This window comes from Myotis nattereri (genome assembly GCF_964212035.1).
Source record: "Myotis nattereri genome assembly, chromosome: 5".
NCBI lineage: Eukaryota > Metazoa > Chordata > Mammalia > Chiroptera > Vespertilionidae > Myotis > Myotis nattereri.
Genome location: NC_138080.1, coordinates 73,295,046 through 73,313,429, shown reverse-complemented (window position 1 = coordinate 73,313,429; position 18,384 = coordinate 73,295,046). Strand labels below are relative to the sequence as shown.

General features: G+C 51.2%; 1 protein-coding gene across 3 annotated transcripts in view; it reads left to right on the top strand.

Moving 5' to 3' along the window:
• SMURF1 (SMAD specific E3 ubiquitin protein ligase 1) overlaps positions 1–18,070 on the top strand; it is an 86,097-nt gene extending 68,027 nt beyond the window's left edge. Inside the window, exons 11-18 of one of the 3 annotated variants that reach the window (XM_081092132.1) lie at positions 2,112–2,215; positions 5,460–5,574; positions 6,750–6,928; positions 8,627–8,764; positions 9,720–9,840; positions 10,788–10,989; positions 12,294–12,369; positions 14,970–18,070. In XM_081092132.1, coding sequence (XP_080948258.1) covers positions 2,112–2,215; positions 5,460–5,574; positions 6,750–6,928; positions 8,627–8,764; positions 9,720–9,840; positions 10,788–10,989; positions 12,294–12,369; positions 14,970–15,069 — 1,035 coding nt within the window. In that variant the 3' untranslated portion in view covers positions 15,070–18,070. Of the gene's footprint in view, positions 1–2,111; positions 2,216–5,459; positions 5,575–6,749; positions 6,929–8,626; positions 8,765–9,719; positions 9,841–10,787; positions 10,990–12,284; positions 12,370–14,969 lie in introns of all 3 variants that reach the window. The other 2 variants (XM_081092131.1, XM_081092133.1) reach the window with 2 other exon arrangements.
• Positions 18,071–18,384: the final 314 nt, after the last annotated feature.

Below are 18,384 nucleotides of genomic sequence, written 5' to 3'. Positions count from 1 at the left end.
ACAGTGGGAGAAAAGTTGATACAGGGTGGAGCAAAAGTAGGTTTACAGTTATGAGTATGCAAAACACAGTTTATTATTGTATAATTATTTATTAATTATTGTATTATTTCCATACAAACACCTATAAACCTACTTTTGCCCCACCCTGTATAAACATGCTAAATAGGAACCAGATAGAACTTGGATTTGAATGGATACTATTTTGAATCAGGTTCCATCTATATCCTATCTAATAATAGAGAAACATGGTAATTAACCATAACTTTGCTACCCTTCCCATTGGGTAATCAGCAAGATATGCAAATTAACTGCCAGCCAACATGGCAGCCGGCAGCCAGGCAGCTGAAGCGAACATGAACATGAGGCTTGCTTACTCCAGTGATGGAGGAAGTCAACGTTCTCCGCCTGCCGCAGCTCAGCTCTGAGCTCCGGATGAAACAATGTTGCAATTATAGAACCTAAACAAACCCAGAAACCTGCTTTCAGCCAGCGTGGCCTCAGAGCTTAGAGTGGCCAGTGATGGCAACAGAGTTTCAATTATAGAATCTAAACAAACCCAGGTACCTGCTTTCAGCCGGCAACGGCCTCAGAGCTGGAGCCTGCTCTCAGCTCCAGTGACAGCTATAGAAGGTAAATTAATCCCAGAATAAAAAAAAAGAAAAAAGGAGAGGCTGGGAGCTTCAGTCGCCCACCAGCCTGAAAACAGCCCTCAGCCCCTCACCCAGACTGTCCAGGCACCCCAGTGGGGACCCCCACCCTGAATGGGGTGTGACCAGCTACAAACAGCCATCATCCCCTCACCCAGGCTGGCCAAGCACCCCAATGGGGACCCCCACCCTGAAGGGGGTATGACCAGCTGCAAACAGCCATCATCCCATCATCCAGGCTGGCCAGGCACCCAAGCAGGATGCCCACCCTGATCTGGGACACCCTTCAGGGCAAACCAGCCGGCCCCACCCGTGCACCAGGCCTCTATCCTATATAGTAAATGGGTAATATGGAAACTGACCCTAACAGCAGAAGGACTGGGAATGACTGACTGGTCACTATGACACACACTGACCACCAGGAGGCAGACGCTCAGTGCAGGAGCTGCCATGATGCACACTGGCCATTTAAAAAGAAACAGCACCTTGGACCTGGTACCAACAAACCATCACTCGGCTTTCCCCAAGTGGGACACAGGCCCTACCACCACCCCAGAGCGACAGCCCACCAAATCGCAGCCAACACTGCCAAGACCTCATGGCGCAAAATGTGGCCCACAGCCCAGCCGAGCCCAGAAACAGTTGCTGTGGGTGCCGGGTAATGATGTCACATAGCAACACCCGGCTTCCTCTCCCTAGCGATTAGCCTCCTTGGAGTTTCTTCAGCCCAGGAACATGGCTTGCTTTATAGCCAGGTGCAAACATTTTACACTTTAACCAAATGTCTGTAAAGCGTTTTCCCCTACCTCATCTCATTTAATCCTCACAGAAGTCTTGGAGTAGGTAGATAGGGGACTCGATAGACTCCTATTTTCTTTTCATTAGCCAGAAAATGGAGATTGAGAAAGTTTAGAAACTTGACCCGACTGAAAAGAAGAAATTGTGGACCTTGAAAATGACTTCAGGTTTTCTCACTGCGCAGAATATAGTCAAACACTGCTGCAGTTAAATATTTCACCCTTTGTTCTCCCTGCATGATCTACAATAATAATCTGCTTCGTGTTGATATTTACTGCTGTGTTGCAGACAATTACCTGAAAGAGAAGTTGGGGTGCTTCACTGGGCTGGAAAAAGTTTAGCTAAATTAGAAAGGAGGTCTAATTAAGCAAGTTTGTTCTATATATATAAGAGGCTAAGTTGACTCACACATGCACAATACATATAAACCTCTCACTGCTGCCAATTGCACAGGTGTGTTTCAATCTGTCATTGTCGATTGTGAATTTGGTTGACACTTCTATTATAGAGAAAGGGTGAATAGCAATATTAAAATATTTCTTCTAATTAATTTCATTTCAATGTGCACGAATCCATGCACCAGGACACTAGTTATCAATAACCTTTCATCTTTTTATTACTTTAAGAAAAGTTCTTCTCTCTAAAACTGTTAATTTTTACATATAGGAGTCTTATCGCCAGATAATGAAGATGCGTCCAAAAGACTTGAAAAAACGACTAATGGTGAAATTTCGTGGAGAAGAAGGTTTGGATTATGGTGGAGTGGCAAGGTGAGAGGCTAATTTATTCACCCTTTCTGCTGCATGCTCTTCAGCATAGCTATAATAAAACACAATCCTGCATTCCACAAAGTAATAAACTCCATACCTGAAATGCCAAACAGGAAGAAGAGCCAGTGGAAATGCAGAAACCGCTCACAGAGCAGTCCCCTCAGAGCACCGCCCCTCAGACAGAGGCTGCTCGGGGTGGCTCCTCAGGCTGAATCACCTCTTCCTTTACCACACCTCCCCCCCTCAGTTCTGAATCTGTCTGGGGTGCGGGAAAGCCTGCATTTTCTCTCCTGTGCTCACATGGTGCTGCCTCTCCACAGGAGATACTTTTCAAGATTGCCCCAAGTTTCTTCCTCAATCTAGAAACCATCTTTCTTTTGGCCAGTGTAACTTCTGTTGGCTTTGATAGCACTAATTCCATTTCCTGGCAAGAGGCTTAGGCTTCCACTCCCCTTTCCAGGTGAGAATCTTCCTCCTCAGTCCTTCACACTTGTTCTAGCAATGCAGGCCTGACTGCTTCCACTTTCTTGTCTGTGCTATTTCCCTTATAGTCTCAAGAGTTCAGTAGCTCAGACTGTTTCAGTTTACCATTATTTCTTTGCATAGCTGGTGTTCTGTATTCCGAGGCACACATGTGAATAGCTTGATTGGTTTGGTGGTTCTCTTCTGCCTTTTCCACAGTTACAAGTCTCCCACGTGGAGCTGGCTTTGTGTGGCTCCCTTGAGTAACATGGTGCTTGAGAGGAGGTCAATGTGAACCCTTGCTCTGCCACCTCCAGTTTGATCTCACGTTGCAATTTCACCCCTCAGATTCTTCCTCGGGTCCAGATGGGATCATATCCATCCAGACATGAAGGAGAAATTGAAACTATTATAGGCACAGGAATAGCACTGGGTGTTAGAACCGTGGCAACCTCGGTACTTGAGTTCTGACTAGGAAAGAATTCAGAGCCAAGACCCAAACTATAAGAGAACATTTATTTATAAAATCACAGAGGTAGTAGAAGTAATTAATAGAAAAAATGGGCTTAGGAAACAAGTTATAGAGGCAAAGGAAGGGCCCTTGGAGCTTATAAGTGAGGAAGGCAATGGTAAGGAGCCTGGGGTGGGGGAGGGAAAGGCGAGAGCTTGCTGGGTCCTCTGTCCCAAGGGTTTTAAGGGTGGGGTTGAGAGTTTAGGGGAGGCCCCAGGGGCTCTTAATAGACTAGTTAGCAGCTTTCCAGGTGTGTCCATTCAGGGTTTAGGTCTCCACTGATTGATTGGCCAGCACCAGGGTAGGGGGTCAGTGCAGCTGGTCCTGAGGTTAGCAGTGGTGTTGCTGGTCTGGTTGTGCTGCTTTTCTGGGCCTGGAGCTCAGGCCTAGATGTTATCTCCAGGGAAGAAAGGTCAGGGCGTCCAAACCAGCCATGTGCTAGGGGAGGAAAGGTCATCCTGGGGACGAGGTCCCACCCTACAATTGTCCTTCGTTAGGCACCCAGCGCTTTTCACCCTGGTGACCTTCTGTACCTGACCCATCCTTGCTCTGCTCATGTCTGTCTAACTGCCTACCACAAAACCACATGTGTGTGTGTATTCATCATCTGCTCACTGAGAATCAGTCTATACTCATTTTCCCAGTTTTTGGTTCTGAACCATTGCTGTTCTCTCTCTTCTGCCTGTATTGCTCTTCCCTTCCCACTTCCAGAACATTCCTAGTATGCCTCTTTCCCTTGTCCCTGGCTTGGTCAGAATGTTTGCTTGTATTTTAATCACTTCCTGTCTAGACGGTTGCAGGTCCCTGGTTTTTATGAAAAAGATTCTTCTCAAATCCAAACTCCCAAACTTGGGGATGAATCAATGTTGGGAAATTTTGCCTTTCTAGTCAAGAGACTTTACAAGATTTGGAGTCTCATCTCCCTGGCAGTTGCTTTCTGTTCTTTGGAGTTTGATACATTAACTTTGTTTTGGCTTGGTTGTTTTTATGTATTCTCACAATTCTCTTCGATTATTTGCATTTGTACTTATCCTTTCCTAGTCTTTCTCAATTGTCTGTCTTTTCTATTTGAAAGAGTAAAGACTTCGAGAATAAAATTTGGGGCTGCTATCTTAATGAGATGTATCTATTTGAAAGGAGTTTGAATAGAATAAAAGGCTGTGTGTGTGTAGAACTGCCACAGGTGTTTGTATGAGGTTCCCCATCCTTGGGCTTCTCACAGCCCAGTCGTAGCAGTCAAATCATACAGCTTCTATTTAGAGTGCTCTTTAAAGTTTGATATTTTTTTTCATAGCGAAATAATTCAAACAGAAAGGAATTCAGAGAATAATTCATTCTTATACACCCCATCCAGATTTTTAAATTCTTAGAATATTTTTAAGCTTTAAACTAGTTTTTAAGATTATAAACATGATAAATGTTTATGCAAAAAAAGTAATTCAACAGAAACTTATGAAGGGGAAAAGACAGTCTTAATCCCTGCCTCTCTAGGTTGTGACATATTTTCTCATTATTTAAATGTTATTACATGTTACAATTGATCAGAAATTTAAAAACTAGAAAGCAGAAGAAATGAAAATGCCCCAGAATGATAATTCTCAGGTTAACCACTGTCCCCGGCTGGTGTAAGGCCTTCCTGTCTTCCTGTGCTCGGCATATACGTCTGTGCTTTGTGTGTGCGTGTATGTACACACACTTTTTAAATACAAGTAGGATCAGACTGCTCTTTATTGCACTTCTGTCAGATATTACCACACCTTTAACACCATCACCGGAGGCTCTGATCTTTGCAGAGCAGCAGAGAGACCCTTAGCTGAGGGCCAGGAACACTGGCCAGTGAACAGCTGCAAAGACTGGACTTGTAAGGCGATAGTCATTCTTTTAATGTAGTCCCGTCTCAGGGTCCTCGATTTAATTCCATCTCAGGGTTTCTGTTGCTATGGAAGATGTTGGGATTCCGATGTAGCATTTTGGGGGCCACGATTTAGGCCGGCACACGTCCTTCAGGTCACCTTCTCTACATAGTGTGTCAACCACAGTTCTTTCTGAGCTTCAGAGTAGTGGGCATTTTGGCCAGAAAAACCATTTCTGATACTACCAGCCCAGTGCTTGCTTCTTCAGGCTTGTTTTCCCAGCATGTTCAGATCACATGCTCACAGCCAGGTATTTGTCCCAGTTTGGCCTCTAGTGGTTCAGTCCTTTTGTTATGATCTAAAACGAGGAGTTTTCGCACAGATAACATGTTTTGGTGTCTGTTGTTGTTGTCCCCAGGGAGTGGCTTTATTTATTGTGCCATGAAATGCTGAATCCATATTACGGGCTCTTCCAATATTCTACGGACAACATTTACATGTTGCAAATCAACCCAGATTCGTCCATCAACCCTGTAAGTATTGATGAGTGAATAAGCAGGGAATTAAGTTGGGGAATTTTTAGAATGGATTTTCATTTCCATCTCAATTTTGGGTTTATTCACTGTAGTCTTACTCAAGTTCTGTGGTAATAAAAGGTGGAGTGAGAACCGGATTAAGATGGGTGATTTCAATCCTGTGCTTCTCTGGCTGGGATCACTGGGTGTGCTGTTTCCAAGGACAAGAGGGACTGAGCTGCTCATCTACTCCGCACTTTATTGCTATTTGGGGGAGCCCCGCGCGTTTGTTGGCAGGATCATTCTGAGAAGCGGGTGACGAAGTCTGTCCTCCTTCCAGTCAAAGTCGGAACATTCCCATAAGTGACCTTTTTGGCACCGGTGCTAACACCCTTAGTTCTTGTTTTAGAGAAGAGTGGCCGACCCACGGTTGGACTCTCCTGTGGCCGCGTCCTGCCTCGGCGCCGCCACGTGCACGGCCCCCACGCGGAGTCCTGGGCCAGTGCCCCTCCGCAGGCATCGGTGTGACAACCTTTTACCAACATGGAAACTAAGTTTTGACTAATTATCTGATTATAATCCCAGCCTGAAAGTAGAAATGTGAGGTTCCCTTTTTAGTTAAAAACCAGACAGCTCTGGTTTTAAAATGGTTCTTTTACTTGGGTTATTGATACTTATTTTCCTCGGTGTTCCTTTTGTTTTTCTTATTTTTTGTGTGACTGGGGGAGGCATGGCAGAGGAAGAGGGGGAGTTGCCCTTTGCTCTTTATTTCTCTTTAGTCCAATGGCAAGAAGCGTAGCCCGTGGCCTGTACAGAGCTCAGAGCCCTGCTCACAGAGGGCCCGTGCTTGGTTTGCATCTCTGCTGTTGCCATATTGGAATTCTTAATGTTTGTTAATAAGGGGTGGTGCATTTTCATTTTGCACCGAGTCCCACAAATCATGTAGCAATTCTGAGGAAAATGTGTTTGAACTACGAGCAAATAAAATGTCCCGATGATCTGTACAAAAGATGTGCTCTCGGTGCTGCCTAACCGCGCAGCCGTCTTCCTGTGGCCATGAGCACAGCCTGGGACTGACCCACGCGGTGTTGCTGCCTGTGGGACAGTTCTCCGAGAAGCTGGAGAGATCGCAGGATAGTCAGTCACCTTGACTGTTTTCAAAATGAATTTATGTTCTCTGGTGCCCCCTACAGGACCATTTGTCTTATTTCCATTTTGTTGGTCGGATCATGGGTCTGGCTGTGTTCCATGGACACTACATAAATGGGGGTTTCACAGTCCCCTTTTATAAGCAGCTACTGGGGAAGCCCATCCAGCTCTCTGACTTGGAATCGGTGGACCCAGAACTACATAAGAGCCTAGTGTGGATTCTGTAAGTATTGACTCACTGTTCAGTTCATTGAACATTTATATAGCCACTTGTCTTAGTGTACGCCCAGTACATTTGTGTATGTGAGCGTGTGTGTGTGTGTGTGTGTGTGTGTGTGTGTGTATTTTGGGGATAGGTGTGAAATTTGAGAAGAGAAATAAACTATTGTTTTATGACCAGAAATATAAAAGCAGTCCAGCTAGCATGGTTTAGTTAGTTCAGTGTCATCTAGTGCACCAAAAGGTTGCTGGTTCCATTCCCGGTCAGGGCACATGCCCGGGTTTCGGGCTTAATCCATGGTAGGAGGAATACAGAAGGCACTGATCAATGTTTCTCTCTCTCTCTCTCTCTCTCTCTCTCTCTCTCTCTCCCTCCCTCCCTCCCTCCCTCCCTCCCCGCCCTCCCTCTCTCCCCCTTCTTTTCTCTAAGCATGTCCTCAAGTGAGGATTTAAAAAAAATAAATATAAAAATAGATTTAACAAAAAAACCAATACTTAATTAACTTTTCCTCATTGATGTTTGGCCAGTTTCTTTTCATGGACTAGTTTCTTTTGTTATTTCCTTGAATTATTAACATATAACAAATATTAATCCCCAGGCCGGTGGTGGTTTGGGTTTTGTTTGTTTTTTATTGATTGATTTTAGTGAGAGAGGAAGGATAGGAGGGGGAGAGAGTGAGAAACGTCAATTTGTTGTTCCATGTATTGATGCATTCATTGGTTAATTCTTGTATGTGCCCTGACCGGGGATTGAACCTACAACCTTGGTGTATCAGGACGATGCTCTAACCAAGTGAGCTTCCCAGGTTGGTTGGTGGGTTGGTTTTTGACACTCTAAGACAGGGGTCCTCAAACTTTTTAAACAGGGGGCCAGTTCACTATCCCTCAGACCGTTGGAGGGCCAGACCATAGTTTAAAAAAAAAAAAACTATGAACAAATTCCTATGCACACTGCACATATCTTATTTTGAAGTAAAAAAACAAAACGGGAACAAATACAATATTTGTATTTGCATGTGGCCCACGGGCCATAGTTTGAGGACCCCTGCTCTAAGGTGTCACTAGTTGATCTCTAGAGGGAAAGTATCAAAAACAAAATTAGCATCAAAGTATCTTATATATTGTATTTTGATACGAGAAAGTATCAAAACAAAATTAATATTTAGTCACCTTTTTTTAGAATTACCCTGAACACTCTCTTAAAGGCACAGGCACAGTGACAGGGTGAACCACAGGCTCTGGCAAAGGGAGAGGCTGACGAGCTGACAGGAGGGGGCCTCTCGCCTGTTCCTGCGTCTAGTCAGCCTCATGTCACGTCATCTTGAAAGGAACAGTGTGCGGGCCAGGCCTCCTCCTGCAGGAGCTCTTCCGCTCCGTTTCAGGAAATATGGCCGATCAGGGGCCAGTTCTCACTCTCCAGTGCAGCTTTGACCTGATGAGCTCGGAAAGGCTGCCTCACAGGGGGACAGTGTTTCCGCGGAGTGGCTTCCGGCAGGCGGGTTTCCCCTTTATGACTCCTTCCTGCTCAGAGACGCCGTTTCTAAGGCACCAGCTGTCCCGTAGTCGTAGCTGGGAGTGCTGTCCCTCCTCGAGCGCCTCTGGTCTGGCAGGCAGTGACGCGCTCTCCCAGCTGCTCCCTGAACGTTCCGTTCGCGGCTGCGTGGTCGCGAAGGGGTGACTGACACCGTCCCCTGTCCTGCAGAGAGAACGATATCACGCCCGTGCTGGACCACACGTTCTGTGTGGAGCACAACGCTTTCGGGAGGATTCTCCAGCACGAGCTGAAACCCAACGGCAGAAACGTCCCTGTCACGGAGGAGAACAAGAAAGAATACGTCCGGTAATGTTGTGGGGGCCCGGGTGGTCGCCGGTGGGGACACCCAGGGGCCTGGGACCGTCCTGGGCGTGGCTGGGTTCATGTCGAGCTTGTGGAGGCCCCTTTGCTGGGTGAGGTTTTCTGTCCCCACCAGCGCTGTGACCAGAATCGCGTTATAGAAGAGACTTCCCAACATGGGGTTCAGCAGTAGGAGCTCTTCCTGGGGAGACCCGGTGACGAGAGAATGGCCCCCGAGTCCCAGAGGGGAAGGACTGTGAGGCCACCACCCAGTCTGACTAGTGGCCATGTAGAACCATGGGCATCTTGCTGGCCAGTGGGCTCAGTGGTTAGAGTGTCAGCCCATGCACCAAAGGGTCACAGGTTCGATTCCCAGTCAGGGACATGTACCTGGGTTGCAGGTTTGATCCCTGGCTCTGTTCAGGGTGCATGCGGGAGGCAACCAATCGCTGTGTCTCTCTCACATCAATGCTTCTCTCTCTCTCTCTCATAGATAGATAGATAGATAGATAGATAGATAGATAGATGTGTGTGATATAGATATCCCTTCTCCCCTTCCTCTAAAAATCAATGGAAAAAATGTCCTCAGGTGAGGATTGACAAAAAAAAAAAAAATAGAAACATGGTCCTCTCTGTGTGCTCCAGCTGCCAGACTGGTGTGTGGTTCTCACCACATCCTGCACTTCATTTTCAAGTATACTTTTAAATTGTGCCAGTTGCTGGGACAGTCAGGGTAAACCTACTGCTGTTTCTAGCAATGAAGCAGAACATACCAGGCACTGGTATATTTTAACCTGTGTGGTTTATTTTAACCTGTAACTTAGGTCAGGGCTCCCATCTGGCGGGTGTCAGGGCGGCCAGGTGGCAAGGTGCGAAACAGCAGATGTCAGAACCTGCTCATGGAGAAAAGTTTTTTCATGAACTATTGGAATTGCTTCCAACCTGTGACTTTTCCTTCCAGGTTATACGTAAATTGGAGGTTTATGAGAGGAATCGAAGCCCAGTTCTTGGCTCTTCAGAAGGGGTTTAATGAGCTCATTCCTCAGCACTTACTGAAGCCCTTTGACCAGAAGGAACTAGAGGTGCGTGCTCCACTTGCTGGGCCAGGGCAGGGCTAAAGGCGCAGAGTGAGGCTGCACCGGAGTGTGTGGGGGCTCCCGGGGGAACACAGGGCTAGTGCGAGAGGGGCGCGGAGGGTGTTTGAGCGGGTTAGAAGGCCAGGTGTCTCCGTGGTGGCAGCGAGTCGGACAGCCTGGGGCCTGTTCCAGGTGCACTGTGGCTTCTGCGATCTCGGTCTGTAGCAGTGAGTCCCCGCAGAGCCAGGAAAGTGTCTCGTTGCCGCCAGCTTCTCCCGCACGTCAGCTTTCTGCTTCCACTCTGCTGTTATTAGACTCAGACAGTTTACTGTCTTCTGGTCGTACTTCCCGTCCTCGACACAGCACGGCATTCATCACTTACCTTCTCTGTTTGGTGCCAAATAGCTCCAGGCTTTAAAGTGATTCTCGTCTCTGCCCCCAGGCGGTGCAGGAGCAGCCTCCTCGGAGGAGCAGCTGCAGGAGAGGACCTTGTACTAGTTACGCAAGTGGCAGAAGCCGCGCACACCCTTGCTTCCGCCCCTCTCAGGCTTCAGCTCCCATGTCATTGCCTGGGGGCCACGGAGACATGGCCCACCCTACACTCAGGTCCGGGCAGTCTTGCCAGTGGTTCTTGCTCCCCACCCCCCCCCACCCCCCCCCCCGTGCTCCCCCAGGCAGTGCAGAACCACACCCCACAGGGCGGAGAGAGAGCGCCCATCGGGAGCCGCCAGGTGGTCCTGGGGGTTGGAGCCCAGCCGGACGGCGGGAGTGCGGTGCGTGGGGCCTCCTGTTGGTCTGCCTGTATTCTGTCTCAGTGTGTGTCTAGTGTATTTGGACATAGTTGCTTCTTTGCACTGGAAACCAACTTTAACTCCTTTCTTGTCCTGGGACCGCGGAGGCCTGTCATGGTGCCCGTTACACATTTAGAAATGACCGCCTCTACCTCTCCCCAGCTGATCATCGGCGGCCTGGACAAGATAGACCTGAGCGACTGGAAGTCCAACACGCGGCTGAAGCACTGCGCGGCCGACAGCAACATTGTCCGGTGGTTCTGGCAGGCGGTGGAGACCTTCGACGAGGAGAGGAGGGCCCGGCTCCTGCAGTTCGTGACGGGGTCCACCCGCGTCCCCCTCCAAGGCTTCAAGGCTTTGCAAGGTGACTGACGTGGAGGCGGGGCTACCGGCACCATGTGGACACGGCGTGTAGGGGGACCTGGGGTGTGGGGCGTTGGCTTCCTGAAATGCCACTAGGAAGCGGTGTGACCTGCGTGCGTTCATAGCCAGTGGTCAGCCTGGCGAAGGGCTCCCCTGGTGGAGGGGCACTCGCTCGCTCCCGGTGGCGGGCTCTTGGTTGCCGTTGTGTCTGCTGTCCTTCCCCACGCTGAAAGAAAACACCCACAAAGAGCAGGGGAGGCTGTCAGCCAAACAAAGCCCAGCTCTCACACCCTGTCCAGCCCTGCAGCCCGGACTCAGCGGTGGGCGGGCCTGGGTGCCCAGGTCTGTGCAGCAGCAGTACCCACTCGGGGCTGAGCCAGGACGGCCGCAGAGCCCGATGCTTTCCCTTCCCCCACAGAACTGATTGACAGGGAGCGCACAAAGGATGGATTTGGGGGAAAGAAAGCGGTTTTGACGTGTGCTGTGGGCAGGAGCCAGGGCCTGGCCTAGCACAGCAGGCTGAGCCCCGTGTGGGTCGTTAGCTCCAGCGTCCCCGGCCCTCAGGTTCCTGAGCTACAAGTGGGCGGCCGTCGGGCAGCTCCCTCGTCGGGCCCCGTTCACCCGTCGGAGTGGCCGTGGATGGAGGGGGGGCTGTGGACACAGGCTGTGCCTTGGGAGGAGGCTGGCGGCCGTGGTCAGCCCGAGCAACAGGAAGGTCCTCACAGGCTGTCCCTGGGGTTTGTATGACTTTAGATTTTTGTCGCTTGATAACCCCGATAGCCAGAGGATTAAGGTGAAGAATATAATAAAATTTAGAAAGTTGAACTTCGCATATTAATAGTGACAGCAGATATATTTCATTTATAAAACAGTCTCTGCACTTTTCCGTATTTTACGGATTTCTGAGTGAGAAGTCACTTCCATTCCCTTGGGCTTGGTCCCAGGCAGTTGTGTCTGTTCCTTTCTCCGCCGGGAGCCTTCCGGCTGCACATCTGCTTTCTCACACCACTGCTGCCCTCCGCCCACGGTGGGCCTTCTTGCTGAACATTCCTGTTAAACGTAAACCCCTGGTGATTTAGGGTTTTATCCTTCAAATACCCCCCTGGGGCTTAGGGGGTTCTCCCAGGCTTTGCTCCCTGCCTGTGACGTTCTAACGCCAGGCGTTAGTCACGGGAGGGCTGTGCAGCTTCCAGGGGGCTCGGTGACCCCAGGGAGGACAGCGCCTGGGCTGGCGCACAGGCCCAGGGGGTCGAGGCTCGGCCTCTGACGCGCAGTAACTAGAATGTTGTCTGTAAGGTTCTACAGGCGCCGCAGGGCCCCGGCTGTTCACCATCCACCTGATCGACGCCAACACAGACAACCTTCCGAAGGCCCACACCTGGTAAGGACAGCTCCGGGCCGTCGCCGTGCCGCAGTGCGCTCTCTGCACAGCGCTAAGCTGGGTCTTATTGGTGCACTCAGCGCTTCCTTTGTGCCAAGTCCCAGGGACCGCGGGCAGTGGCACTGCGGGCAGGGACAGCGGGCAGTGGCACTCAGGCAGTGGCACCTCGGGCAGTGGCACCGCGGGCAGGGACAGCGGGCAGTGGCACTCAGGCAGTGGCACCTCGGGCAGTGGCACCGCGGGCAGGGACAGCGGGCATGGCACTCAGGCAGTGGCACCTCGGGCAGTGGCACCGCGGGCAGGGACAGCAGGCAGTGGCACCGCGGGCAGGGACAGCGGGCAGTGGCACCGCGGGCAGGGACAGCGGGCAGTGGGACCGCAGGCAGGGACCACGTGCAGTGGCACCTCGGGCAGGGACAGCGGGCAGGGGCACTGCAGGCAGGGACAGCGGGCAGTGGGACCACAGGCAGGGACCACGTGCAGTGGCACCTCGGGCAGGGACAGCGGGCAGGGGCACCTCGGGCAGTGGCACCGCAGGCAGGGACCACGTGCAGTGGCACCTCGGGCAGGGACAGCGGGCAGGGGCACCTCGGGCAGTGGCACCGCAGGCAGGGACCACGTGCAGTGGCACCTCGGGCAGGGACAGTGGGCAGGGACCACGTGCAGTGGCACCTTGGGCAGGGGCGCTGCGGGCAGGGGCACCGCGGGCAGTGGGATGAGCACTTGGCAGCATCCACTTGCGAGGGTCATCGGAAGCCTCTTCCGTGAGACCAGTTCTGTCATGAGATGTGATGTTGGCTGTGACTCTGACGGGCTCCCGCCTGCTCTTCCCTGGTCTCGCTGCTGTGTGTGCGTGTGCACACGTGTGCCTGTCAGCAGGGAGAGTGTAGCCTTTAAGTTGGACTCACTGGCCTTCCCTTAGCTGACATCCCTGGGCCCAGTTTCTCTCTGAGCTCTGCCCGTGACAATGCACCTGCACTGAAAACTGTAACCTCAGCATGAACCTTCTGTGCGATGGATTCTTTCCTTTGTGGCTTAAAAATCAAAGGAACAGTCACCTCTGGGTCAGGAGGGCCAGTCCCACTGTTGTTGATGCCTCGGATGTGCTGGCAGGGTCGGGACTGGGAACCCCAGGAAGTGGGTTCGGATGCCGCTGGCGCAGTGCCTTGGGGCCTCCGCGTGTGCGAAATGGCTGAGAGCTGTAAAGCGGGGCCAGGGCTGTGAGGCTGCCGAGCCCCAGCAGGGGGCAGGATGGCGTGCGGGGCCCCGCGCTCCTCCTCGGAATGCGTTTCCTTTAACAGTTTAGTGCTTGGAGCAAAACGGATGTGAAAAATCTCTGATGCTAAAGCCCCGAGAAAAGGCTGCAACACCATTTCCCGGACTCTTTCTTGACAAAAGCCATCCTCAGTTGCTCAGCCCTTAGTAACTCAACAGGCCACTCACTCTGTGTGCTCTGGTCACATTTTGTATTTTTTTATTTGTTGAGATAATAGCTTCTTAGAAGGTGTTTTTTTGTGTATGTGTTTTTGCACAAACATTGGAAATGAATTTCCCCATAGAAATACTGAGTCAGAAATGTAAGGCTCATTTGATCCATCAGAGATTTGACATTTTATTAGTTTTGCAGGGAATTTCCAGGCTGCCCACCTGGGGCTCCGGTCGTCACAGAGGAACGGACATGCGGCAGGTCGTTAGTGGTGCTTGGTTTGACTGCCGGCCGCGGGGCTGGTCTGCAAAGGTGGCGTTCCTGGCACTGCGTCGTTCCTCCCCAAGACGAACAGCAAACAGGACCAGCTGAGAGCTTTGTCCTGATATCCCCAGGAAAGAGTTACTTAGCTCTGCTTTGGTTTTAAAGATCTTAAGATTTATTTTGCTGTATGTGTGTGTGTGTTTAATATATATATATATTTAATATATTTTATTGACTTTTCACAGAGAGGAAGGGAGAGGGATAGAGAGCCAGAAACATCGATGAGAGAGAAACATCGATCAGCTGCCTCCTGCACGCCCCCCACTGGGGACACGCCCGCAACCAAGGCACATGCCCTTGACTGGAATCGAACCCGGAACCCCCCCGAGTCCGCAGGCCGACGCTCTATCCACTGAGCCAAACCGGTTCTGGCGTAATATATATTTTTATTGATTTCAGAGAGGAAGGGAGAGGGAGAGGGAGAGATAAAACACGAACGATAAGAGAGAATCATGGATCAGCTGCCTCCCACACGCCCCCTGCTGGGGATTGAGCCTGCAACCCGGGCATGTGCCCTGACCGGGAATCGAGCCGCAACCTCCTGATTCATAGGTCCTCACTCAACCACTGAGCCACGCCAGCCAGGCTGCTATGTGTTGATTTTTAAATCTTTGCATTAGAAGCAGAAAAGTACAAAGGGGAAGTGTCCACGCACCACTCCCCACCCCTCAGAACCAGGGAACAGGGCCTTCCCCTCCTCCTCACCCCACCCCCACCGAGGTGCACACTGGCATGAACTCACAGCTGGCTGGTGGCGAGGATGCTCTGCCTGCCTGCCCGCCCGCCCTTGCAGCAGGACCTAGGGCCAGACTCTCCCAGCAATGACTCTCGCCCTTTTGTCCTGTTCCAGCTTTAACCGGATCGACATTCCACCTTATGAGTCTTATGAAAAGCTCTACGAGAAGCTGCTGATAGCGGTGGAAGAGACCTGTGGGTTCGCTGTGGAGTGAAGAGCAACCAAAGGCAACAGATTCTAGCTCACGACCACCAGACCAAAGCCTGCCGCTTTCTGCGCGCCGCCTGCCAAGCGGGCCGAGGCACGGGATTCTCGAGGACCTGGGGGGGCGTCTCCCCGCCGCGGTGTTGGGGAGCGAGGGGCAGGGGACTTTGGTTCATGGCTCCCACCCACCTTTCCTCCTTATGACAGTACTCCCACCCCTCCATCACCCATCCAATAAAATGCAGCCAGGTTTAGCCTGGCTTCGCTCACACAGGATATTCTGCTCCAGTTGTAACATCTGGCCATAGGCTCACTGCCCTGTGGTGTTTACAGGAGGATCTCCCCGAGTCATGAACTGAGCTCAGCCTTCTGCGGGTTTGGACCTGGTAGCTACGCTAGCGATTCTGCCTCAGAACAGTCCTGAGGCCCCTTTCCAGTTCAGCAGCTCAAATTCCAAATCTCACGTCCTGGCAGCCTGCTCTGGTCACAGATTAACTCCCACCTGAAAACTTACTGTAATATACATGCTCCCTGCGACTCTGCCAACGCAGGAGATTCAGTCCCAAACGTGCTTCCCTTTTTGAAAGTAAAGGGACAGGGGCGGCGTTAGCTGGAGGCCAGGGCCTTTCTTTCCAGCGTGTCCTGGTTGAAAATTTTGTTTTGCGGAGAGAAAAATGACCTTTCCTTTTAAGAGTCCTTTTTGCCACATTATCTACCCAGTTTGAAATATTTTCCCAGTAGAAACACCACGTAACAGAGCTCCCAAGCTGTGGCTCCTGCCCCGCAGAGAGTTCAGCTGGGCCATTCGGATACTAACAAACTATTATGCGGAAATTGCTAACAGCTACACTAATAAAGCAAAATTCTGTTACAATAGCTGCTGGTTTGGTGCAGACGAGCCTAAAGAGGAGCGAGGGAACAGGTAACCTCAATGACCGAAATCCACCCCAAGTTACTGTTTTATAAAAAGAGGGTGTGGATGTGACCCTGACAGCAGAGGGAGACCCGCCCTGACCCATTTCCCACGCCAGGTGGTGCGGCTGACAAATGCCACTTGATTGACTTGCCCTGATGTCTTCATGTCATGAGCAAGGCCAAAGCACGCCGAGACCCGAAGTTCCTAGCGCCGTTTTCCAATTTGCACAAAAGTTTGGACAGTGTTTTAACAAGCAGCTTGGTTCCAGAGAGCTGAGCTCCGTGAAGAACGGCAGCGGCCTCCGGTTTTCCCGTCCGGTTTTTGTTTTTGTTTAGGGGCAAGTGCAGGGTCATTCATTAGCGAGACGTTTCCCTGTTGAAACTTCGCTGTTGAGGCTTCTGAATTAGCCGTTGGGATCCGGCTGTGGGTCAGTGGGTTTGGAAGGAGCGTTTGGCCAGCTGTCCCGCTGTTCTGCTGTCACTGATGCTGGACCGTGGGGTGTGGAGGCACACCTGCTTCTGCATTTTGCGGGGTTCCCTTGGCTTGCCCTAGAGGCAGTCTGTCATTTGATGTGGGCGTGCGCAGACCCTCCCCCTGCACAGAGGTTTGTCCAGTTTGTGGGTTCTGAGAGCTGAGCCTCTGGGCTACTTTCTGGGGCTCAGATAGAAGGGATGTCACGTGTGACTTGCTGTAGAAGGAAAACGTAGTCCAGTCACTAAATCCCGGCCGGACTGTGGGCTTTGTCTCCAGGAGTCCGCTTGGTCCCAGTGGGGCCTGTCCTGTGCCTCATTTTCCACGATGCTTTCTGAGGGCATCCTAGACGCTAGTGATTCCCTCCGGTCCTCATAATCTTCTGGAAGGAGGGAATGGAAAGTACAGACCTCCACCAGCTAGGTCCTCTCTCCTGTGAGCCTGCCCGGTGGGAGGAGGAGAGGACATCCGTCAGGGCTGGCAGGCCTGGCGGCGGAGGTAGGACCTTGCCTGTGGCGGGAAACGAGGGTCCAGAGGTGGGAAGGACTTGGAGGCAGGAAGGTTGCATTTGACTCCTTTATAACCGCCTTCCTGCCGTGGGAAGGAGCCAGGGGACCATCCTCCGAATCGGCACCTGCCGGCCCCGCCTGTTCTCGCCGGTCAGGTGTCGCCTCAGTGAGATCCAGAGGGTCATGTCTGGTCCTCCGGGAGCTGCTTGGGACCCGTGAGGCCTGGGTCTCTGCTTTTGTACTTAAACTTGCCCGTGGGCGCCTCGTCAGCTGTGTGCTACGAGAAGCCTAGAAAGCAGACCTGCCCAGAGCTCCAGTTTACTCCTGCCAAACAGGCCTACCTGTCCGTGGCATTGCACTTCTAGAACCTTAAATATTGACAACTGTTTGGGCCTTTCGAACCGCCCCAAAGAACAGTGTAGCACGCAGTTGGTCAGAGCTCCCACGACGACACTGGGTCTGCGGGAGCCCCTCACCCGCCCGCTCTCCTCTGTCCCTTCTCGGCCTGCCTCTGCCCAGACGCTCCGCCCGACTCTCAGGCTGGCCCTCACCAGCCGTCAGCAGCCGACCCTCAGGGATGTAGCAGACCACCCCCTGCCAGCGCTTTAGGTGGGAAAGCGAGGGGGTTGCTGTGGGGAGAACCCGCCTGCCCGAGGGGGTGGTGGCCCCTGGGTCCCCATTCAGGTGCGATGGTCCTCGAAGCGGAGCGTCAGGAGGGGCCTGTGCAGAGCCAGGGCCCACCCCACCCCGCAGCCAGGTGCGCGCCGCACGGCAGCCTTCCCGAAACATAGTATGAATTTTTAAAATTTGTTTATTTTTGTTTCTCAACCACTTTATAATGTATTTAATTTATTTTGTAATGTCTTGTTTTTAAGTATTGCTGCTATCCTTGTTATTCTTCCCACTGTTTTTATTGCTGATTTATTTTGTGAAAGTTGTACACTAATGTTCTGTTTTATGTCAAAATCGAAAGTATTTAAAGAAATACTAGTTCTATTTAATGTGGTTATGGAACCAGCTGGAAACACGAAACAAACAGCGACTGTACAGCAGGCTGGACCCGGGAGGGTAGGTCCATTTTGTTACATATGCAATAAACTCACGACTTTACATGATCGGCATCTGTTACTTTGCTGTGGAAACGAGATTCCAGTCTCTTGCCCGCCCCTCGAGCAGGGAGGTCAGTGGTGAGAAACACAGGGAGGGCCTCCTGCAGAGGCAGCGAGGGCCGTGCTGAGCGCGCACGGCAGGCGCGGCCGAGCGTCCCGGGCTGTTGACTTCTCTTTCACAGCTGGTCGTGTGTGTTAGTTTGGGTTTTTATTTTTATTTTTAATATATTTTATCATGATAAACTATGCATCGCATAATATTTATCAATTTAAGCATAAGTTCATGAATATATGACCCAGTAGCCTTACATACATTTCAC